This window comes from Nelumbo nucifera, chromosome 7, assembly GCF_055504915.1.
Source record: "Nelumbo nucifera cultivar China Antique chromosome 7, China Antique-T2T, whole genome shotgun sequence".
NCBI classification, from domain to species: domain Eukaryota; kingdom Viridiplantae; phylum Streptophyta; class Magnoliopsida; order Proteales; family Nelumbonaceae; genus Nelumbo; species Nelumbo nucifera.
In genome coordinates, this window is record NC_142655.1 from 56,538,294 (window position 1) to 56,563,541 (window position 25,248).

General features: G+C 40.6%; 1 protein-coding gene across 1 annotated transcript in view; it reads left to right on the forward strand.

The window, feature by feature from the left end:
- The first annotated feature begins 495 nt into the window (after positions 1 to 495).
- LOC104599693 (UDP-N-acetylglucosamine diphosphorylase 1-like) overlaps positions 496 to 25,248 on the forward strand; it is a 42,053-nt gene continuing 17,300 nt past the window's right edge. The window contains exons 1-4 of the mRNA XM_010262329.3: positions 496 to 766; positions 1,097 to 1,151; positions 1,267 to 1,418; positions 3,280 to 3,319. Of these exons, the coding sequence (XP_010260631.1) occupies positions 611 to 766; positions 1,097 to 1,151; positions 1,267 to 1,418; positions 3,280 to 3,319 (403 nt within the window). The 5' untranslated portion in view covers positions 496 to 610. The remainder of the gene's footprint in view (positions 767 to 1,096; positions 1,152 to 1,266; positions 1,419 to 3,279; positions 3,320 to 25,248) is intronic.

A 25,248-nucleotide genomic window follows, 5' to 3' on the forward strand; every position in this document is an offset into this window, starting at 1 on the left:
TATTTTTTTATGCAAAAGTCCAATAATTTTTCATTTTCAATACTAACTATTTTTTCTCTGATTTAGTTTTCCAAAATATAAAAAAAATAAATTAAGAATTCAGTTCACTAGTTAATCCTAAAAAAATAGTTACATTAACTTAGGAAAAAGAAAAAACTTTTAAGCTTGATCGCTGTTTGACTCAATGTGCACTGGTGATGAATGATGCACCAGATCGACGGTATTCAAGGCGCTGTACGGCTTAGTGCAAGATGGTTTTTTTGAATGACTTTTATACTAATGAATCCCTTTTTGTCTTCTTTCGATCCCAGTCTTTGGGTCGTAGATTTCTCATTTCTGGGCCCACAGTGACTCGGGCGATATTCAGGAGGTAGATGTAGATCCCGCCGAGTCTCAGTGTCGGACCAATGAGATCCGGATCGGGCGATCCGATATCGGCAAATGGCAAGTTCGTTTTGGTCGTTTGGTTCTTCCGTCTGTCTTCTTCGTCACTGTTTATCTCTTCCTTTAAAAGCCCGATGGCCAACATGACAGAGCTTTGAAGCAAGGTAGAGTGGGACTGTGAGAGGGGAGACTTCTAGAGAGAGAGAGAGAGAGAGAGAGAGAGAATATGAGCGAACTGGGTACTACAACGCCGGGCGGTAACGCATCGTCTCCTCCACAAGCTCTCCTTGAGAGGCTCAAGGATTATGGCCAAGAAGACGTTTTCTCCCTCTGGGACGAACTCTCTCCAGAAGAACGGGAGCTTCTCGTCAAGGATATCGAGGTATGATTCACATTATAAACGCATTTTTTTCGAATTCATGCAGATCTTTTAACTCTCGATCCCTGCAATCTGATTCCGCTACTTCATGTTCGATTTGCATTTTTAAGATCTTTCTTCTACATATGCTGCATTGCTACTTTTGATTTGATTCGAACTGAGTTATTTTTCAGTTTGTTAAGTCAGATTTGTGCTCTAATTAGTGTGTTTTCGGCTGCATATTGAGTAATTCGAAGGTTTACATAACTAAGTGGGAGAAATGTGTTTGATATTTTTCGGAATTTCAAGTTAAGAGGAACTCTGATTTGTTTCTATTGGATTTGTTTTCCTCAGAGCTTAGATCTTCCAAGAATAGATCGGATAATTCGGTGCTCACTTCGATCTCAAGGTGAATTTCTTTTTTTCTTCTTTATTTTTGAAGTATTCGAAGTTGTATTTTTTTTTTAAATTAGTTTAGATCGTTGTTTCCTGATCCTTTTTCAAATCTTTTGGGGCGCATTCAGGACTTCCCATACCGGCAATTGAGCCTGTTCCGGAGTCTTGTGTATCGACTGTCGAAGAGCGAACACTTGAGGAAAGAGAGAGATGGTGGAAGATGGGCCTGAAAGCTATCTCAGAAGGGAGGTTGGCAGTGTTGCTTCTCTCTGGAGGGCAGGTGCCATTCTTGTTTCAATTAGTTGGTTACTGCTTGATTTGAGGTTTTGCATTTTAGCACAGCTGATCCACACATGCATACGCATAATATGGCATTGATCTCGTTTTTCTTAATTAATAAGTAGATTGTAGGATATCATTGTCTTTCTTGGATCATCTTTCTGATAAATAGCCACACATAACAACTTCGCTTAGAATTATATCTTTCTGCATGTGAATAAAGGAAAAAAGAGGAAGAAAAGTATTAATTATTGTTTTCCTTTTTAGTTGGCACCAAACAAATATAGGCACACTATTGAATAATGCTCCAATAAGTTCTTCAGTTTTTTCCCAACTGGAACCTGTTCAGATTTGAGTCGGCAACTGAAGCTCATTTAAGCTTGAGAGAGATGGTACAAATGCATGCAACTTAAGGAATTCAGGAATACATGTTTAGGCCTTTGATGATCTGAAAAAATGGAAAATGCCAACTGCCTTACCTTTTAGAGATAAGAGTATAATTACATTATCTTTGTTTGTTTTATATTAGGACTTAGGTGGTCTCTGATATATAATTATCCAGTTTTTCAGTTATATCTGTTGAAGATATGAACTGCTTCAAATCATGGCCAGAGATTTAAGTAAGGAATGTTGGGCCTTAAACCCAGTTCCATAGGTATTGGAAGCCAGGCCAAGTATGTATTGTTAAATATCACTATTGTTTGAGAAACAACAAAGTAATTTCTAAATTATGATGAAATTCTGTTCTCTCTCTCTCTCTCTCTCTCTCTCCCTTCCTCCCTCCCTCCCTCCCTCCCTCTAAATTATGATGAAATTCTGATTTTTCTCTTTCTTTTTGGTTGCTTTCCTGCAACTATTTTTTTTCTCAAAGTTCTGATAAAGATATCAGATTACAGTCCTGTCCTATCTTGTGAGTGGCCCATGTATAAACTAGCAATTGCTAGCTACTTGGGAGTAGAACTAGTAGGTGGGGTGGGGTATGGTATTAGTAAAATGCAAAGTGGGTTCTTTTGATTGTGATAGGCTTTCCCCCGGTACTCTTGATGCAATGACTATTTAGTCCAAGGTTAGACTTTTCTTTATTTCTGATCAATAATGATGAATTTATAAAAATAGGAGATGTGGTTTCAAATAATACACTTCTTAATCAATTATTATAATAAAAACGAGATTAAGGAAATATGTTGGAGAATTTAAATTTATTTTTTCCTAAAAAGACTAGTAAAATTCCTAATCCAATTAACTAAGGCTAAGTTATTTTAGAAATTATAAAATTTGAGAAGAGGACTAAGGAGACATGGGTCTCTCTCTCAATTCTGCTTTACAAATTGAAGGAAAAAACCCAATAAATTACATATTCAAAAAGAAAAAAAAAGAAACATATGAGACTATTTATTCCTCTCTATCTCAATTTATATTGCCTTCGAAGAAACTGGAAGAAAAAAGATATGAGATATTTATTTAATATCCATCCTCAATTTCAGATTAAGGAAAAGGGGGACAAATGATGCAAAAAGAATTATTGCTTTTCATCCAAGAGTAAGATCCCTCAACTCTCTATATGGGAATTTGAGGATAATATTTGGTCCCCATCAAAATTGATGTTATAGGTATCTAGATATATAGATATATATCGCTTGCCTTTTGATGTAATACTTACCTTTTTCAATAAATACTGTGGGGAATATGTTATAGTGTATGATTCTAGTTTAGTAGTTCTGTTCATTTTCTTTCTATTTTTCTAATTTTATTCTTTAGCTCATTAGTTGTTGTACCTTTGTACTTAAATACCCATTATGCTTTTCTTTGTATTAGATTGAGTGATTTTGCCATTTTTACTCATAATTGAAATGTGAATGCAGGGGACACGGCTTGGTAGTTCTGACCCCAAGGGATGTTTTAGTAAGCAACTAATCTGACTACTTGATTACTTAAACAATGTCCTAGAACTAAATTCTCTTGGTTGACAGTTCTTATCTTAATATGGAACACACTTGAATCAATTTGGATATGCATCATGGAAGATGCTTGTAGAAATGGAAAATTGAAAAAAGAATACTGTGTACCATATCATGTAAGAATTCAAGGATCATCAGTTCATTAGTGTAGAGAACACTGATGTGGACCCACTGATGTGGTCCCCACTGTGTTCGTATGGCAGTAATATTTCAGTTAGTTATGACAGTGTATTAGTTGGTAGTTATTTCAGTTTTTATTATTAGTTTTCTTTTATTCTTTTTGCCATGTAAGCAATAAGGGAAATTCAGCCCTTTTACAGTTAGTCAAACATTTATATAAATCATAAGAATGGGTCGGCAGAAGTTATGACCCTCTCTCTCTTCTTCTGAATTACTCTTCGTGTACTTCTTCTCTTCTTCTCCTCTCTTCTTCTCCTCTTCAAATTAGTATTTGTTTCTTTTTAAATCCAAGACAGATTGTAGTCTTGATCGACTATTTGGTATCAGAGCCGACCTAGGAGTTCTTATGCTAGTCTAATTAAGCCGACTACATGAGAACTTCCTAGGTTTGGAAGTTTTTCAACAGAGAAGGTGGATCGGCTGATTCTTGGAGGTTATTGGCAGTAAGCGGCTGCGATTAAGGAGATTGTAGAAGCCTGGGAGAGTTCCAATGATCAAGAAGAATCAGAAGAAGCTTCAGATCCTCAAGATTAGGGTTTTGCATCAATTAGAAGGTGGCGGCCAGAAATTTTTCATAAAGTAAGCCTTTTTCCTTGAGATCGACTTTAGAAAAGATCATCTTGGTTTATTCCGAGAGGTGCGGCTGGAAAATCTTTGCCTTTTCACCTGTGTTTTTTAGGGTTTTGAGAGAAAACCCTAAAATTCAGAACTGTTGTTGGTTTCAGATCAGAATTTGGATTTGTTTCATTCAGAACTGTGTTTTTTGTTCTTTGGAAGACCTAGGCCGGCTGTTATCAATTGTTTGGGTGCTGTTTCTCTTATTACAGTAGTTAAAAAAAAGGTTTTTTATTAATTCTTGATCAAGAATGGAGTTCAAGAATCAAAGGGAAGGTGTTTTTGGGACTAGTAGTTCAGGTAACATGCCTGAGAATACCTTTCAGATTACAACTGTTAAGTTTGATGGATCAAACTATTTAGAATGGGTTCAATCGGCCGTGATGGCCATTGGGGGTAGAGGAAGCTGAACTACTTGTTGGGAGATGTGAAGGAACCACCTAAGGAGGACCAAACTTGTACCAAATGGGTTCAGGAGAACTATTTGGTTATGACAGCTGTGCAACTCTATGCAGCCACATATCAGCTGAAACTATTTGTGGGCAAAAACAACTAACGAAATCTGGGATGTCATGAAAGAGAACTACTCCCAACCCCTTAACATTGCTAGAGCCTATGAGCTGAAATGTGAGGCTAACAACCTTAAGCAAGAAGAGAAACCAGTCTCGGTTTACTTCTCTACCTTGAAATCTTTGTGGCATGAAATTGACCACCTAGAAACACTTGAGTGGGAAAGTCAAAAGGATGTACAGAATCATAGAAAGCAGGTTGAAACTAATAGGGTTTTTGAGTTCTTAGCTGGTCCGAATCCTGAATATTATATTGTGAGACAACAACTACTAACAAGAGACAGTGTGACCCTATCACAAGCCTACTCCTTAGTGCATAGTGAAGAGACTAGGAGAAAGGTTATGATGCGACATCAGCCCTTCTAACCAGCCTTGGCAGCAGTTAAACCTAAGTCTGGGGGTGATACGGAGAGGGATATAAAGAAGGAAGACAAGTGGGATTTGGTATGTGAACATTGCAAGAAACCTAAGCATATTAAAGACACCTGTTGGAAGCTACATCCTCATCTAGTTCCAACAAAACTCAGGAACAAAAGGCACACCTCTAGACACCCTAGCTGCTGTCTGGGCTGCCCTAACTCAGTTGGAAAAAGAAGTTGGCAATTCAGCTCAATCATCTTAGCTGTCATCAGCTCTTCCAACATCAACTTTTGCTCATTCGGGTACTCAGGCCTCAGCTTATCATGCTTTAGCTCCAAGTAACACTGAACATTGTTGGGTAATAGACTCAAGTGCATCTGACCATATGACTGGCTTGCCATCACTGTTTACTACCTATCACTTATCTTCTGTCTGAGATAAAGTGTCCATTGCTGATGATTCCCTTGTTACCATTTCTAGCAAGGGAGACATCAAGTTGTCTAATACCATTTCCTTATCTTCAGTTTTTCATGTTCCTAAACTTAGTACTAACTTGCTTTCAGTCAGTAGCATTACTAAACACCAGAATTGTTCAATAACTTTTTTTCCTGACCGATGTGTTTTTTAGGACTTAGAGACAAAGAAGGTGATTGAGACTGGCCATGAGACGAATGGGATCTATTTGCTTGGAGAGAGTTCTCATTGGGAAGATAGTGAAGATAGGAAGTCTTTTGTTTCTTAGTTGGTTAGTCAGGTTATGCTTTGGCATGATCGGTTGGGTCGTTTATCTTTTTGCTCTTTGAAGAGTTTGTTTCCTAATTTATTTGAGTATGTTCAAATGTCCAGTTTGAGATGTGAAAGTTGTGAGCTTGCAAAGAATTGTAAAACATCTTATTCATTGAGTAATAAAAGAAGTAGTAATCCTTTTGATATTGTGCATACCGATGTTTGGGGACTTTATCATATCACTTCTATGGGGGGATACAGATATTTCTTATTGCTTGTTGATGACTATACTCGTTTTTCTTGGGTTTACCTTATGCGTTCTTGAGATGAGGTTCCTGCTTTGACCCAGATCTTTCATCATATGATTTTAGCCCAATTTGGGGTCAAAATTAAAATCTTCAGATCCGATAATGCGAAGGAATACTTTGCCAACACATTAGTCTTTTATTTGCTTGATCATGGGATTATCCACCAAAGTACTTGTCCTCGTACACCATAGCAGAATGGGGTTGTTGAGAGAAAGAATAGGCACATATTGGAAGTGGCTAGAAGCATCATGTTTAACTCCAATGTGCCTATTCGTTTCTGGGGAGATGCTATTCTTATAGCAGCGTATCTCATCAATAGAGTTCCTTCACGGGTTCTTGATATGAAACCTCCATATCAAGAATGGGGTTGTCCTCGTACACATTAGTCTCTTATTTGCTTGATCACGGGATTATCCACCAAAGTACTTGTCCTCGTACACCATAGCAGAATGGGGTTGTTGAGAGAAAGAATAGGCACATATTGGAAGTGGCTAGAAGCATCATGTTTAACTCCAATGTGCCTATTCGTTTCTGGGGAGATGCTATTCTTATAGCAGTGTATCTCATCAATAGAGTTCCTTCACGGGTTCTTGATATGAAACCTCCATTTACCCTTTTATATCCTGATAAGGAATTGTTTACTATTCCCCTTAAAACCTTTGGTTGTACTTGCTTTGTTCAGATTCTTGGTCCTCATCGTTCCAAATTTGATCCTAAGGCCTCCAAATGTATTTTTCTCGGTTATGCACAAACTCAAAAGGGATATTACTGCTATGAACCCATTTCTGGGAGGAGATTTGTCTCTATGGATGTTACCTTCTTTGAGGATGTACCCTATTATCCTCGGGTTTCTCCTTAGGGGGAGAGTAGTGAGTGTGGGGTTAACTCATCAAAAGTTCCTTTACCTATTCCATTGAGTGATGAGGGATGTAATGGGGAGGGTTGTCAGAGGTGTTGGGATTTGAGAGTTTATCACAGGCGGTGGAGGCAGGTTGATTTCGGTCATCAGCAGTCCAAGCCTGCCCCAGTTCCTTCTACAAATCCAGATCCAGGTACCACAATCCCTTTATCAGATTCAGGTTCCACTGAGATACCTTCCACTGTTGAGCCCTTACCTCCATTGGATGACTTTGACCTCCCCATTGTAGTCCGTAAAGGCAAACGGCATTACACCACATCCACAACCCACTACATTTCCCAGTTATTGTCTTATGATCACCTCTCCCCTTCTTACAAGTCCTTTCTTGCATTCATTGCTGATATTCCTATCCCCAGAACAGTGTAGGAAGCCTTGTCAGTTCCTGAGTGGAAAGATGCAATGAAGGTTGAAATGGATGCTCTTTTAAGGAATAATACTTGGAAGCTAGTTGACCAGCCTAAAGGGAATAAACCAGTTGGATGTAGATGGGTGTTTACTGTGAAACATAATGCTGATGGTTCCATTGAAAAGTATAAGGCCTGACTAGTTGCAAAGGGATTTACTTACACTTATGGTATAGGCTAGTTGGAGACTTTTGCTCTAGTAGCAAAGATGACCACTGTTTCTACTGTAGCTACAGTAGTCCGAACCAGTAAGGAGAAGAAGAAAGAGAAGGAGAAGAAGAAGAAGAAGATGAAAGAACTGTCGAACCTTATAGCTAAACCCTATCAATCGACCTCTTAATAGTGATTAGGCTTCTAATTAAATGTACAAGGACTAAACTACCCCTACTTAAGTATGGAACAGAGAACCTCTAATAAGACTGCCACATAAGCTCATAACTTAACCAAGGTGAGTTGACTAATCTACCCTTATTCGGCTAACTCTAACACTCCCCCTCAAGCTGGAGAATATATGTCATATAATCCCAGCTTGTTACATATATAGTTCACTCTCCCTGAGCTTAAGGCTTTTGTAAACAAATCTGCCCACTGATCACCTGAGCTTACATGTTCTGTGCTTATCTCTCCAGTAAGAACCTTCTCCCTCACAAAGTGGCAATCAATCTCTATGTGCTTTGTTCTCTCATGAAAAAAAGGGTTGGATGAGATATGGAGCGCAGCTTGATTGTCACAGTACAACTTCATAGGTTTATCCATGTGGAACCCGATTTCTTGTAGGAGATTCCTCAACCACACTAATTCACATGTAGTGTGTGCCATGGCTTTGTACTCGGCTTCAGCACTGCTTCTAGCCACAACCGTCTGCTTTTTACTCTTCCACGTCACAAGATTTCCTCCAAGAAATGTGCAGTAACCTGTAGTAGATCTTCTATCAGACACAGAGCCCGCCCAATCTGCATCCGTGTACCCAACTACTTCAAGTTTTCCTCCTGGTTTATACAATAGCCCACGGCCTGGAGCTCCCTTCAAATATCTTACAATTCTAAGAACTGCATCCCAGTGAGATATACGAGGGTTCTGCATAAATTGACTCACCACACTGATTGCAAAGGAGATGTCTGGTCTCGTGATAGTCAAATAGTTCTGCTTCCCCACTAGTCGTCTATACCTTCTAGGATCATCAAATATTTCCCCTGTATCACTGCTCAACTTAACATTTGGTTCCATAGGAGTCTCAGCCGGTTTTGCACCTAACAGTCCTGTTACGTCCAATAGATCGAGAACATATTTTCTTTGGCACAGGTTTACACCTTGTCTTGATGTAGCAACTTCTATACCCAAGAAATACTTCAATGTCCCAAGGTCTTTTGTTTGAAAATGATTTTGCAAAAAGACTTTGAGTTTGTCGATCCCCAATTTGTCACTGCCAGTTATGACAATATCATCCACATAGACCACTAATAAAATCTTTCCAGCTTCTGAGTCATAGCTGAACACTGAGTGATCAACCTGGCATTGTTTCATTCCAAAATTCTTCACCACTTCACTAAACTTCCCGAACCAAGCACGAGGCGATTGTTTCAACCCATAAATTGCCTTTTTCAGTCTGCACACCTTACCAGCCTCCCCCTGAGCAACAAACCCAGGTGGTTGCTCCATATATACCTCCTCTATAAGGTCACCATGAAGGAAGGCATTTTTTATGTCAAGTTGAAATAAGGGCCAATCATACATAACTGCCAGGGAAATTAACACACGGACAGAGCTAATCTTAGCCATTGGAGAGAAGGTCTCCATATAGTCCACTCCATACAACTATGAATACCCTTTTGGCAACAAGTCTGGCTTTCAGACGCTCCACACTACCATCTGACAAGTATTTAACAGTATACACCCATTTACAACCCACAACATGCTTACCAGGAGGAAGAGTAGTGAGCTCCCACGTGTGAGTATGCTAAAGAGCAGAGAGTTCCTCCTTCATTGCCTGTCTCCACCCAGGTGAACTAAGAGCCTCTTGGACATTGTTAGGTATGGAAATAGATGACAATAGTGAAACAAACTGGCGATGTGAGGCGGAAAGGCGAGATACTGAAACAAAATTGGAAATGGGATGGAGAGTAGAACTACGTTTACCTTTCCGTAAGGCAATGGGTAGGTCAAGTCCTGAAGGTTCAGCAACAGGAGCAACGACAGGATCCGCGGACAAGGTAGAAGCTGGAGGAGGGGCCGGTGTTGTTCGACGTGTATACACTTGCCGAATTGGTGGTCGTTCAGTAGGGATCTGCACTGGATGAGGTGATGAGTCAACTCCAACAGGAACACCCGGAACGGGATCACTGACCAGAAGAGGAAGAGGAAGTAAAGGTGGAGACGAAGATGCTTCAGTTCCTGAGAAGAAGGGAACAAACTCAAAAAAGGTGACATCAGGACAGACATAGCACTTCCGAGTAATGGGATTGTAACACTTGTACCCTTTTTGAGTCCGAGAGTAGCCAAGAAAGACACACTTAATGGAGCGTGCATCCAACTTGTCTATTCCAGGACTCAGATTGTGAACAAAGCACACACAGCCAAAGATACGAGGTGTTAATGGAAAGGGAGACAAGGTGGGGAACAAGGTAGAGAAGGGAGACTGACCATGAAGAATAAAGGAGGGCATCCGATTAATGAGGAAACACGCAGTAAGTACAACATCACTCCAAAACCGTTTAGGAACACTCATATGATGAAGAATAGACCGAGCTGTTTCAAGGAGATGACGGTTCTTCTGTTCAGCCACTCCATTTTGTTGAGGAGTGGATGCACAAGAAGTTTGATGAATGATGCCATGCTGTTCTAAATACTGTTGAAAGGAAGTTAGAAAATATTCACGACCATTATCTGAACGAAGAACTTTGATTGGAACACCAAATTGTGTACGTATTTCAGCATGGAATTTTTGAAAAATGGAAAATAATTCACTCCTTTCTTTCATTAAATAAATCCATGTTATTCTTGAACAATCATCAATAAAAGTGACAAAATACTTGTAACCATTATAAGACTCTATTTTGATCGGGCGCCAAACATCTGAATGAACCAAAGCAAAAGGACTCAACATACGACTTTCAACTCTAGGACTGAAGGAAACACGACGATGTTTCCCAAACTGACACGACTCACACTGTAACACTGACAAATGACTCAAAGACGGAACTAGTATCTTGAGTGCCTTGAGAGAAGGATGTCCCAGTCGGCAATGCCACTGTAGAGGAGTGAGTGAAGTCTGAATTGCAACTGACGATCCACCACTGTCAAGGTAATACAATCCACCAGCTTCATGCCCCCCACCAATCTTCTTCCCCGTCCTGAGATCCTGAAAAACACAAGAGGAAGGGAAAAAAGTAACAGAGCAGTTAAGAGTCTTGGTTAATTTACTAACAGACATAAGATTGAATGGAAACTTGGGGACATATAGAACAGATGATAAAGAAAAAGAAGCCATGTCAACATTGCCAACACCACAGATGGGAGAGGAGGAACCATTGGCAAGGGTAACAGTTTGAGATGTGGAAGTTTTAGAGAGAGAAGAGAACACACCTGGAGTCCCGGTCATGTGATCAGAGGCTCCAGAGTCAATAATCCAAGGAGAGGTTTTAGATGACAGGCAAGCTATACCTGAGTGGGCAAGAGTAGCAGTAGTGTGCTGTGAAGTGGACTAAAGGAACCGCTCATACTCATCACGTGGTACACTCACCATCTCCCTTCCGGAAACAGATGTAGATGTGGAAGGAGTTAGGTCTGCCTGTTGATTATCACTAACATCAACCCCACCAACAACAGCATGATTGGCCCATTTAGAGGGAGAGCGGCCATGAAGATCATAACAGAAATTTACGGAATGTCCTTCCCTGCCACAGTGGGTACACTTCCTTGTAGAGCTGCCTTTTTCTTTGCCACGGCCTCCCCCTGAGTCACGACCACCACCACGGCCAAATATGGAACCACCACAACCTCCTCGGGAGGCATGTCCTCCCCCTTTCGTACCACGTCCACCTCCTCTGGCTGTCACAAAAGCTGATCTATCAGACTATGTGGGATTCTCTGTCTGTCCCAAAGAAATCCTGCGAAGCCGAGCAAACACTTCCTCAAGTGTAGGAAGGGTAGAGCCCCCCAATATTTGGGCCCTAACTGGTTCATACTCTGATTTCAACCCCACTAAGAACCTTGTGACATCTAGTTGTTCCCTCTGTTGTTGCTGAACCTTAACATCTGGAGTGAGAGGATGATAGACATTGAGTTCATTTCTAAGGTTCTTCATACTGGCATAGTACTCTTCTAGGGTTTTATTTCCTTGTTGCAGACCAAAGTACTCCTGATAGAGCTGATATACCCTTGTAGTATTATCTTGCCCAGAATACAGCTTCTTGGCATGTTCCCATATGTCCTTAGCTGTATCTAAGAACATGAAGTTGGCACTTATTTTGGGTTCCATACTGTTCCATAGCCATGTCATGATTTGAGCATCCTCCTTAGCCGGTGGTTTATCTTCTTTCACATGCTTCACTTTTCTCTTTGCCTTGAGAAAAACTTCCACCGACTTGGCCCATGGAACATAGTTCTCACCATTCAGTTTAATTGAGGTCATCTGTACACCTAAATAGTCAGAGGAAACCACCACACTAGGTTTCTGATCACTACAGCCATCTCCCATTGCTGCCATGATACTCTTTCAATGCTGCCTCTAATCTGAATTCCCAATCACCAACTAAGTGCTGCTGTCAAGAGTTTGATGTTCCAGAACCTACAGCAGTCCCTAAACACAATGATAGATACACACGCCTTTGTTCTTATCCACACCACTACTGATTTCACAAAAAAAAACACAGACTACACCGACATTAATTCAGCACTTACTAACCACATGCAAGCTCTCTTACAACTACTCAACAGAGTTTGTGCATCACAAGCACCACCACACAGCCATAGCTGTCACACACAATACAGACCTGCTTTAACGCTTTTAAGAGGGCACAACAAGACCAACAAAAACTCAACTAGTACCATTGCATTACACCTTGCACCATTCGGCCACCTACAGTAGCAGCCCTTACACCATTTGGTCACTGTAAACACAGCCTGTTCTTGGAATTTTTCCAAGAACCAGGGCAACAACCAACCTAGTTCTCTAGGTTCTGATCAGTCCTCTCAAGTTCTTGAAGACTTTCAACCCAGAAATACCAACAGCACACAGAGGAGAGATAACCAACCTTCATTTGAGAGCTTCAGCCAACCATTCACTGCTGAAGTTGTTTTCTTAGGAAAGGAGGTTCTGTGCACCAGAAAAAAGAAGAGCTGTGATGTTTCAGGCTTGGGACGAACCACTTTTCTCCATTGACAGCCTAGAGAAGAAAAGGAGAGAACTGAAGCACGAACTAAAACAGGTCACGAACTGAAGTTGTCACGCTCTGATACCATGTTTCTACTATAGCTACAGTAGTCCGAACCAGTAAGGAGAAGAAGAAAGAGAAGGAGAAGAAGATGAAAGAACTGTCGAACCTTATAGCTAAACCCTATCAGTCGACCTCTTAATAGTGATTAGGCTTCTAATTAAATGTACAAGGACTAAACTGCCCCTACTGAAGTATGGGACAGAGAACCTCTAATAAGACTGCCACATAAGCTCATAACTTAACCAAGGTGAGTTGACTAATCTACCCTTATTCGGCTAACTCTAACAACCACTATTAGAGTTTTATTATCCCTTGCAACCAGTTATTCTTGGCCTTTGTTCCAGATGGATGTTAAAAATGCCTTCCTCAATGGAGACTTGCAAGAAGAAGTCTACATGTAGTTGCCTCCTACATTTTATGATGCAGAAACATGAAAGAAGGTTTGCCGGTTGAATAAAGCCTTGTATGGACTAAAACAGTCTCCCAGAGCTTGGTTTGATAGATTCAGACAAGCCCTTGAAAAATTCGGTTTTGTGCAGGCCCAGTTAGACCATACATTGTTCATTAAGAGAGTGGATTCTTCCTTGATCTTGCTTGCTATATATGTGGATGATATTGTAGTGACAGGGAATGATAACAGTGAGATTAAGTCTCTTAAAGAACTCCATCAAGAGTTTGAGGTAAAAGATCTGGGAGAGCTACGGTACTTCCTGGGTATTGAGGTAGCTAGGTCTAAACATGGGATTTTTGTTTCTCAAAGTATGTTCTTGACCTATTGGAAGAAACTGGAAAGTTGGGTGTTAAGCTTGCAGACACACCTATTGAACAGAATCACAAGATCAGTGCAGAGGGTGGAGAGCTTCTTGAAGATAAAGCTATGTTCCAACGGTTAGTTGGAAAACTCTTCTATCTTTGTCTCACACGACTAGACATCAGTTATGCAGTCAGTGTTGTCAGTCAGTATATGCACTCTCCTAGAACCACTCACCAACTTGCAGTTGAGAGGATATTAGCATATTTGAAGAGGTGCCCAGGTAGAGGTATACTATTGTGCTTTTGTAGGAGGTAACCTTGTCTCTTGGAGGAGTAAGAAATAAAGTTTTGTTTCTTGTTCCAGTGCTGAAGCTGAATATAGGTCCATAGCAAATGGTGTGGCTGAAATCCTATGGTTGAATCACTATTTGAGGAGTTGGGTGTTGCTTATGAGAAGCCCTTAATGTTGTACTGTGATAATCAGGCTGCTATTAATATAGCCCATAATCCGGTACAGCATGACAGAACTAAGCATATTGAAGTAGACCAACATTTTGTTAGAAAAAGGGTTTCATCTCAAGAAGTGTCTTCCGTATATCACCTCCAGCATGCAGCTCGGAGATCTTCTCACCAAAGTTGTTCCAAGGAAGAAGTTAGAGGTAGACCTATGCAAGTTGGGAATGATAAATATCTATTCCCAACTTGAGGGGGAGTGTAGAGAACACTGATGTGGACCCCACTGATGTGGTCCCCACTGTGTTCGTATGGCAGTAATATTTTAGTTAGTTATGACAGTGTATTAGTTGGTACTTATTTCAGTTTTTATTATTAGTTTTCTTTTATTCTTTTTTCCATGTAAGCAGTAAGGGCAATTCAGCCCTTTTACAGTTAGTCAAACATTTATATAAATCATAAGAGTGGGTCGGCAGAAGTTATAACCCTCTCTCTCTTCTTCTGAATTCCTCTTCGTGTACTTCTTTTCTTCTTATCCTCTTCAAATTAATATTTGTTTCTTCTTAAATTCAAGACAGATTGTAGTCTTGATCGACTACTATTAGAAATTCAAGAATGAGAGTTGCAAAGAATTTTCTATTTTTCTTTTTCTCTTTATGGGGTGGGGGTTGATTTTGGTACTCTTTGAGGTGATGCTCTGGTGAAGATGATTTTGAATATTGTTTTATCTTCCTTTTGGGTGAATCATGATTCCTCTTCAAATAATTCTGATTTGAATATTGTTTTATCTTCCTTTTTAAGTGTGTAGGTTTCATCTGATGGACATCAGCAAAATAAACTAGGTCTAAGAACATATCTGATTTTGTAACAGATGATGATAATCTGTAGAGTGTAGACTACATGTTATAAAGAGGACAAGGAATGGATTTGTTTCCAATGCTAAGATATAGTGAATGGAATGAAAAGATGCTAACTGATTGTCCCAAAATCTTAGAAAACATAAGCCTTTATACAACTGCAGTAAACTTCAAACCCAAGCTAGGAGTGGGAGAAAATGTTAGAACAAATGTTAATCTAATCTGATTGTCCTCTCATGATTCAGATTTAGCATTGATATGCATGCAACTACAGTGTGTAATTTCAATGAACAAACTCTCTCTATTTCAGAAGCAACCTATGACACCGGGTATCTCAACATGCTTAACCATAATTGTGCGGACAAGACATGATACTGATATTAATAGATACTAGATATTAGTGTATAATGAGTACTTCTGAAAAAAAGTCAAGATTCAAATACTGTTATTGACTTTTGTATGATAAGAGTGGCACATAGGGTGATGCTTAGAAAGGAGTACAAAGGAGTTACAGTGGACCCAATCTTGATGGTCCACAGTGGCTGGTTTTTTCATCAAAGATAGGTTGTATCTTGACAATGCGATGTGACTGGAATGGGGAAAGTAAAACTCAGTTTTTGTGGATGGTCAAAATGGAGTGGTGCATTTGGAGTCTGTTGAAAGTGTTAAAATAATTGATTTTATGTTTGTTAGGGTCTGTTTGGCTGATTAAAGCTTTTTTTTATTTTAATATATTATTGCACTATCACTTAGTAGGGGCACAAGGGTCATTTCCCTTCTTATTTTTTCGCCCTATATATTATAATGAAGCTGGCGCCGCCAGCACTGTTCCATTGCCTCAACACTTCTTCCTTCCTTCTTCTCTTCTCTTCTCTCCTCTCCTCTCCTCTTCTCTTCTCTTCTCTTCTCTTTGCGTTAACCTTCAATCAGATTTACTGTCAAGATGGTATCAGAGCGTGATCATTGAACTGGGCGATCAAGTGTCTTCTCCAAGCTGCTGAATCTGGGCAGAACAGAGGAGTACATCTGGGTTGTTCGAATCAGACCTGCAACTGGTACCGCCCCATTTCTTTTCTTTTCTTTTCTTCTCTTCCCTTGGTTGTGTACCAAGAGGAAAATGAATGGACCTGAACCACTGAATGTTGGCACACCCTTGTGAGGTTTTTCCTCTGTTTGTTTTGGATCGTGTGATCCTGTACCTGTGAAAGGCTGCTGTAGGTCACGTATGACCTGTTTTCTCTACTTGTTGGCTTGATGCCTTGTGTGTAAGGATCTCCCCTTGTGATTATTGCTTGTAGACCTGCTGAGAAAACTAGTAGGCTGGGACTGCTACTCCGTACAGGTCTGAAAATCAGATCTGTCATCTTGTTTATTCTGGAAATTGGTGCTGGTCTTGTGCTCAGATTAAGTCCAAAAACTGCAGTGTGGGTGGACTAATCACTTGTTGTGTGTGGAGTTTTTTGTTTTGATATAAGGAGGGATCCTAAGTTGAAGTTTTTTGATAAAAAAAATCTGTGTTGACCATGTCTTCTAAGAATTCTGCTACTTCAGGGATTTCTAGAAATCAAAATGGGATAAGTGGGGGAATGGATATGAGTTTCCCCATGGCTGTCATTCCCTTTGATGGTCTGAATTACCTTGAATGGTCTAGCGGAATAAAACTCTACACTGCTAGGGGAAAAATAGGATACACCAATGGGAAAGTGAAGGAACCGAAGAGCGGAAGTGCTGAATATGATAGATGGAACCAAGAAAATAGTATGGTGAGGTCTTGGCTCTTGGTTTCCATGCTGCCACAGGTGAGAAAAACTTTTATGTGAGCTGAAACCGCTTGTGAAATATGGGAACAAGCAAAGTCCACCTATTCAGAGCAGAGACACTATGCCAAGATATACCAACTGCAAGCTGAATCGTCCACATATAAGCGTGGAGAAAGGAGTCTCTCAGTGTACTATTCGGATCTGACATCGATATCGAAAGAACTTGATCACTATCAGAATGTTAACTGGAAGTCTGATGAGGATGCAAAGGCATACAAATCACTTGTATCTCAACAACGGGTATTTGCCTTCCTCTTGGGGCTGAATCCTTCATATGGGCCCATTAGGGTGCAGATCTTGGGAAGTAAAGACTTACCATCAGTTCAGGAGGTTTATGCCTTGGTTCAGTCAGAAGAAAGTAGAAGAAATGTGATGAATTCTATAGAGGGGGAGCCAGTTGCTCTAGTTGTCTGGGGAAGTTCAGATACTAATGTTGGATGTGATTCTAAGAAGGGTGACTCTCAAAAGAGAACAGATGATAAGAGTAAGCTTTGATGCATTCACTGCCAGAAGGCAAAACACACCAGGGATACCTGTTGGGATCTCCATGGAAAACCTAAATGGGCACAGGATTTGGATAAGAAGTCAACAACTGATCAGGGCAAGAAACCAAGTCAGCAGAATCAGAAAAGGTATAACTCAGCTAATATGGCATCTCAAGAGACTGGTCTCATGGTAACTCAGGAAAGGCATCCCAGTTTTGACCCTAAGGAAGAGATCATCAACTCCTTCCGTGACCATTTGGAGTTATATGGTAGGACTCTTTGCTAGATGGATATTGGTCCTACTCCTACCTCTTTTGCATCTGCTTCAGGTAACACTGCCACTGCCTTCCATGTGTCATCTCATACCTTTGATTCCCCTTGGGTAATTGACTCTGGAGCCTCAAACCACATGACCGGTAAGTCAAATTTATTTCAGGCATACAATCTTCTCTCTAGGAGAGATAAGGTGAGACTAGCTGATGTCTCTTTCTCCACCATAGCCAGCCAAGGAACCATATCTCTCCCACTCGGCCTTACCCTTTCTAACGTACTACATGTTCCTAAATTACCTATAAATCTGCTTTCCATTAGTAATATTACTCACTCCTTGAACTATTCAGTTACTTTCTATCCGTCTTCATGTGTGTTTCAGGATTTGGCCTCGGGGAAACGATTGGTAGAGGAAGCATGGTGGATGGCCTCTACGTGTTGGAGAATAAAGCTGGTCTTGTGGCTATAGAGTCTTTGAGTTTGTCCAATGAGAGTCAAGCCTATTTACGGCATAGTTATCTTGGTCATCTTTCTTTTGAGTCGTTAAAAGTTATGTTTCCAAAGTTGTTTGAGTCTTTGTCAGTGAGTCAATTGCAGTGTCAAACATGTCAATTGAGTAAACATTGTAGAAGCTCTTTTCCTTTGAGAAATAAAAGATCTGAATTTCTGTTTCATATTGTTTATTCTGATGTTTGGGGCCCTGTTACTCTACCTACTAAGGTTGGATATAAGTACTTCATTACCTTGATCGATGATTATTCTAGATGCACCTAGGTTTACCCTATGCGATCTAGAGAGGAAGTGCCTAAAACTGTGAAAGACTTTCAACGCATGGTGTTCACTCAGTTCCAAACTGAAATCCATATTTTCCAGTCGGACAATGCAAAGGAATACTTCCATAGTGATCTCACAGAATTCTTTGCTTCGAGTGGATCACTTCAACGAAGCTCTTGTGCTAGGACACCTCAACAAAACGGTGTTGCTAAAAGAAAAAACCGTCATCTTCTTGAAGTAGCTCGTGGCTTGTTAATCCATATGAATGTTCCGAAGCGCTTTTGGATGAATGTTGTTCTGTGTGCTACATACATCACCAACCGTATGCCCTCTTAGTTACTAGAGTATAAGGCCCCACATCAACTTTTGTTTCCTACAACTCCGTTGTTTCCCATTCCAATGTGTGTTTTTGGGTGTCGTTGCTTTGTTCATAACTTGTCACCTACTCGGGGTAAACTTGATCCTCGTGCTATTACTTGTGTCTTCCTTGGTTACCCTCTATCTCAAAAGGGGTACCATTGCTATGATCTCGTCTCTCGTAAGTACTATGTCTCAATAGATGTGTCATTCTTTGAGAATCAACCTTTTTTCTCGGTTTCTCTTCAAGGGGGGAATAGGGTTGAGGAGAAACGGGCTCAGACTCAACTACCTCCTCTACCTGACCCTCCTCCATTTTGTGTTTTTCTTCGCCGCCACAAAAGCTAGCAGAGTTCAAGAGCCGTGGAACTTGACACTATGCAACCAACATCATCGGCTTCACTGGAGGTTGATCCTTCCCATCAGCCAGGTACACTTGCTTCTATTGATATGCCTGTTCCTCTCAATGTTGATTTCCCCTACCATTAATGATCTTGATGTTCCTATTGCTAAGAGAAAGGGTGTTAGATCTTGATGTTCCTATCCCTCACTTTGTGTCCTATGATCATATTTCATCTTCATATCGTGCATTCCTCTCTTTTGTTGACAATATCCCCGTTCCTAAGAATGTGGCAAAAGATTTATCCAAACCTGAATGGACAAATGCAATGAAGGAAGAGATTGATGCATTACACAAAAATGGCACTTGGGAGTTGGTGGGCCTTCTTGAAGGGAAGGAACTAGTGGGGTGTAAGTGGGTGTTCACAGTGAAACACAAGGCTGATGGAACTGTTGAAAGGTACAAGGCCAGACTGGTGGCAAAAATTTTTACACAAGTATATAGAGTGGACTATGCAGAGACTTTTGTCCTAATAGCCAAGATGAACTCTATTAGAAATCTCCTTTCACTGGCGGCAAATCTTGACTGGGAACTTCACCAATTGGACATAAAAAATGTTTTCTTGAATGGTGACTTAGAAGAGGAAGTGTACATGACCCAACCTCCAGGTTTTTGTGCTAAAGGCAGTGAACAGAAAGTGTGCAAGCTAAAAAAATCTTTATATGGGTTGAAACAATCTCCTCGGGCCTGGTTTAGTAAGTTCCACTCAGTAGTTCAATAGATGGGGTTCAAACAATGCTAGTCAGATCACACACTATTTGTAAAGAAAGGTGAAGGGAAAATTGCAGCTCTAATTGTGTATGTGGATGACATAGTGATCACAGGAGATTGGGAGGTTGAAATACAGAGACTAAAAAAGTTCTTAGCCACTCAATTTGAGGTGAAAGATCTAGGCCCCTTACGTTATTTCCTTGGATTTGAAGTTGCCCGCTCTCACAAGAGCATCTTTATTTCCCAACGAAAATATGTACTAGATCTACTAGAAGATACAGTCTAACTGGGGGTGAGACCAATTGACTCACTGTAGAGAAGATGGGCCGAATGGCCCATAGGTTGCTTATTCTTTCTTGTTATTTATGTTTCTTTTCTGTAAAGGGCCTTATTCTGGGTCCATCCAGTCAATATTAAGTTCTGTGTAAATTCTTGCCCAACTAAGGGCCTCCTTGTAATTATTCAAATATTTCTAATAAAACAGTGTTAGGGGGCTGAGAGAGAGTGAGTTCGAAATCCTCTTCTCAGACCCTCATTGCCGAACCCTCAACTCTCTTCTCTTCAGTTTTCTTCATGGTATCAGAGCATACCTGAACTTCAGTATCCTAGGGCTGGAAGCTTGACTCGTGTTGCCTGATTCTTGGAGGTCATTGGAAGTGCCCAAGACTTGAATCTCTTGGAGAAGTGGTTCGGTGGCCAGGAAGAATCAGAGAAAAGAAAAAGGGGAAGAGGAACAGTTCGGTTCTGTTGAAGCTCAAAACTGTAAGTTGTACTCAGATTTCTGGGTTCAGTTTTCTTCTAGTTCGAAACTGTAAGTTGTACTGAGATTTCTGGTTCGAACCTGTAAGTTGTACTCAGATTTCTGGTTCGAAACTGTAAGTTGTACTCAGATTTTTGGGTTCAGTTTTCTTTTGGTTGTTCTTTATTGCTTTCGACTGTGTTTAGACTGTTGAACTGTTCGAAAGCTTTGGTTGTTCTGTACTACCTTCGACTGCCATTGAATCTGGTTTAACCCAGAAATTTCTAGGCTGTTTTTCACTCCTTATTGGACTGTCAAACAGCCGAAACATCCCTGTAACAAGGCTGTGGATTGTTGCTTATATCTGGCTGTTCTTGGGGGGCTGTACGAATTGTTCTTGAGGCCTTTTTTCTCCTCTTGACAGTGGGGTTGTCTCTATTGCCCACACTGTGTTTGTAAAAAGGGTACTTCGGCTGAGTGCCAAGTGGTATTTACTTTGAAGTCCAGATTTGAAAAGGGTACTTCGGCTGAGTATCTAGAAGTTTCTATTTTACTTCTTGAAGGCTGAACTCAGTGTATTGCCTTCTTGTGGTCAGCTGAACTCTGTTCTTGCTTGTCCTTATTCAGTATACTTGTAGAAGTCATCTGAAATCATATTTGGAGTGTTTACATGATGTACTCCTCAGAGTTTGAAAACAAAAGTGGTGCTGAATATGGACTTGGTTCAGGGGACTCCAAGTGACTCCTTATTGACTGTGACCACAATTAAACTAGATGGAACTAATTATCTGGCATGGTCACAATCAGTAAAGATTCATGTATGTAGCAGAGGAAAGTGGGGGTTCATTTCTGGGAGTAAGAAGGCTCCCCCAGAAGATGATCCATCCTACGAGAAGTGGATGCAAGAAAATTACACTGTCATTGGGTGGCTTGTGAACTCAATGCAGTCACAAATCAGTCAACACAACATATGGATGAATTCAACAAAGGAAATTTGGGACAGTGTTGCAGAAACCTATTCCCAAAAACTCAATGTGGCCCGGGCATATAAATTGAGAAGTGATGTAAAGAATTTAAGGCAAGGAGAGAAACCTCTTGCTGTATATTTCTCAACCCTTAAGTCCGTCCCTATGGCAAGAGATTGACCTAATAGAAGCTGTAACTTGGGACACCACCAATGATGCAGAGACCTACAGAAAATTGGTTGAAAGGAACAGGGTTTTTGAGTTCTTAACTGGACTAAACCCAGAATATGATATCACAAAACAGAATATTCTTTCCAAGGAGTGTGTCTCTTTGTCACAAGCTTATGCAGTGAGTAGTGAAGAGAGCAGAAGGGCTGTTCAGGTTCAAGGGGCTGATATTAATGATCACTTTGCCAATATGGGGATTAAACCTAAAGGTAATGCTAGAACTTCTAGTGGCACAGGAAAGAAAGAAGTTATATGTGAGTACTGCAAGAAGCCGAAGCACACCAAAGACAAGTGCTGGAAGTTACATCCTAATCTTGTTCCCATTCGGTTTCAGAAAAAAACATGATAGTAAAAGATCAGGAAGTGCAAATGTAGCTGCTGAGCCAGATAGTGAAGAGATGTCTGCTTCTGCACAGTTGGCAGCCATGAGAGCAGAATATGAAAAGTTTGGGAAGATGATCAGCCAGCTGAGTGATGTGACCTCTCCTTCCAACCCTTCAGGAAATTCTACTACTTCAGCATTTGCTCATTCAGGTATAAGGGCTTCTGCCAATCATGCTACCTCTTCAGGTAATCTCAAGATTCCTTAGATTATTGACTCAGGTGCTTCTGACCATATGACCAATCTGTCTACCTTGTTTGTTTCATATGACTTCCTGAACGTGATAAAATCACTTTAGTTGATGGTTCACTTGCCCCTATCTCTGGTAAGGGAACCATCAAGGCTACGAATTCCTTGTACCTACCTTCTACCCTTCATGTACCTAAACTAAATACAAATCTGTTGTCTGTGAGTAGTTTAACCAAGTCACTAAACTATTGTGTAACTTTTTTTCCTTCCTACTGTGTTTTTCAGGATCTGGAGTCTCAGAAGGTGATTGAGAGTGGCCATGAGGCGAACGGAATATACCTGCTTAATACTCCGGGACAATGCACTGATCATCTTGGGAATGTTGCTCTTGGATCTGTCTCTTCAGAGTCTGTTAGTCGGATTATGTTGTGTCATTATCGTTTTGGTCATCTGTCTTTTTCTGCCTTGAGTCATCTATTCCCTGAACTGTTTAAGGGAATTAGTCTGTCCAGTCTACATTGTGAGTCTTGTGAATTGTCAAAGCATTGTAGAAGCAATTATCCTTTGAGCAATAAAAGATCTTCTATTCCTTTTAATATTGTGCATTCTGATGTGTGGGGACCTTACCACTTACCCTCCATGGGTGGCTACAAATATTTTATCCTTTTTATTGATGACTTTTCACGGTTCACTTGGATATTCCTGATGAAATCCCGTGATGAAGTTCCAAAACTTGTAAAACAATTCCATGAATTTGTTCTAACTCAATTTGATACCAGGATTAAGATCTTTAGATCAGACAATGCAAAAGAATACTTTGAGAAAAACCTATCCTGCTATCTTTCTGACATGGGGGTTATTCATCAAAGCTCATGTGCTAGGACCCCAGAACAAAATGGGGTTGCTGAGAGGAAAAACAGGCATATTGTTGAGGTTGCAAGAAGTATCTTATTTGCCTCACATGTTCCTACCAGGTTTTGGGGTGATGCTGTACTTACTGCTACCTACCTTATAAACCGCATGCCATCCAGGGTTTTGGGGTTTAAGTCTCCCTTCACTCTTCTTCATCCGGACAAGGATCTTTTTCCTGTTCCTATTCGTGTCTTTGGTTGCACCTGTTATGTACATGTTCCAAGTGTCCAAAGGCATAAATTTTATCCCAAAGCTCAAAAGTGTATCTTCCTTGGTTATTCCCCCACACAGAAGGGTTATTGTTGTTTTGATCCAAAGTCTGGCAATCGGTATGTCTCAATGGATGTCACCTTTGATGAGCTTTCCCCCTTTTATGGTTCCTCTCTAGAAGGACATTGTCCACAAGGGGAGAATTTGACACAGGTGTTTGCTCTTCCTCTTCCTGTCCCTATTGAGTCTCTTGATGTATCTGCCTCTCCTTCAAATGAATCAAGGGTGGATCAGTCGCTCCATTCTCCTTGTCCCAGTACTCTACCTCCTCGTCCTATCTTCAATCCCAAGGTGTATCACAGGCAAAGATCTAGAAATGTGCAGGTTGTTTCTCCTACAACACATGAGCCTCATACACTTCCAATCACAGAAGAGACAACAGATACTGTTTCAACACCTTTGGATTCATCCTTTCCTGACCTTGATATTCCCATTGTTGTTAGAAAAGGAAAACGGAAGTGCACTGCACACTGCATTTCCAAGCACCTTTCTTACAGTTTGCTTTCACCTTCATACTTTGCCTATCTCTCTTCTGTTGCTTCTCATCCTATTCCCAGGTCTATGTCAGAAGCTCTTAAGATTCCAGAATGGAGGGATGCTATGAGATCTGAAGTCGATGCCTACACAAGAATGACACATGGGAAGTGGTGGATTTGCCTGAAGGGAAGGATCCTGTTGGTTGCAAGTGGGTCTTTACTATCAAATACAGAGCTGATGGCACCATTGAAAGGTACAAGGCCAGGCTGGTTGCAAAAGGCTATACACAGACATATGGGATTGATTATTTAGAGACTTTTGCACCTGTTGCCAAGATGACATCTGTGAGGGTTCTTCTATCTTTAGCTGCTCACTTTGACTGGCCCCTTTATCAATTGGATGTGAAGAATGCATTTCTGAATGGTGAGTTACATGAGGAGGTTTACATGTCTCTTCCTCCAGGGATGTATGGAACTAATATGAAAGGGAAGGTATGCAGGCTGAAAAAATCTCTTTATGGACTAAAACAGTCCCCTAGAGCATGGTTTGAGAGATTTAGAATAGCACTTGTTAACTTTGGTTATGTGCAAACACAGTCTGATCATACTCTTTTTGTGAAGAGGAGTGGACCTCTGGTAGTATATCTCATTGTGTATGTAGATGATATTGTAGTGACTGGTAATGATGCCTCAGGAATTCATGATCTAAAATCTTTTCTACATACAGAGTTTGAGATTAAAGATTTGGGGGAATTGAGATACTTTCTTGGCATAGAAGTGGCTCGATCCAAGGACGGGATTCTTATCTCCCAAAGGAAGTATGTTCTTGACTTACTCTCTGAAACTAGAAAGATGGGTGCTAGACCAGTTGCTACTCCTATTGATATGAGTCATAAACTCTCAGCCTCAGAAGGGACATTGTTAGAAGACAAAGGAATCTTTCAGAGACTTCTTGGGAAACTTTTGTACCTATGCATGACTTGGCCAGATATTGCATATGCAGTCAGTTGCATTAGCCAATTCATGCATGCTCCCTGAGACACTCATATGGCAGCTGCAGAGAGAATCCTATGTTATTTGAAGGGCTCCCCAGGAAAGGGTATTATGTTTGCCAAGCATGGTCATATGAAACTTGAAGCCTACACCGATGCTGACTGGGCCGGGAACATTGATGACAGAAGATCTACCTCTGGGTATTGCAGCTTGGTAGCTGGTAATGTTGTTTCTTGGAGAAGCAAGAAACAATCGGTTGTTGTTCGGTCTTCTGCTGAAGCAGAATACAGGGCCATGGCACATGGGGTTTCTGAATTATTATG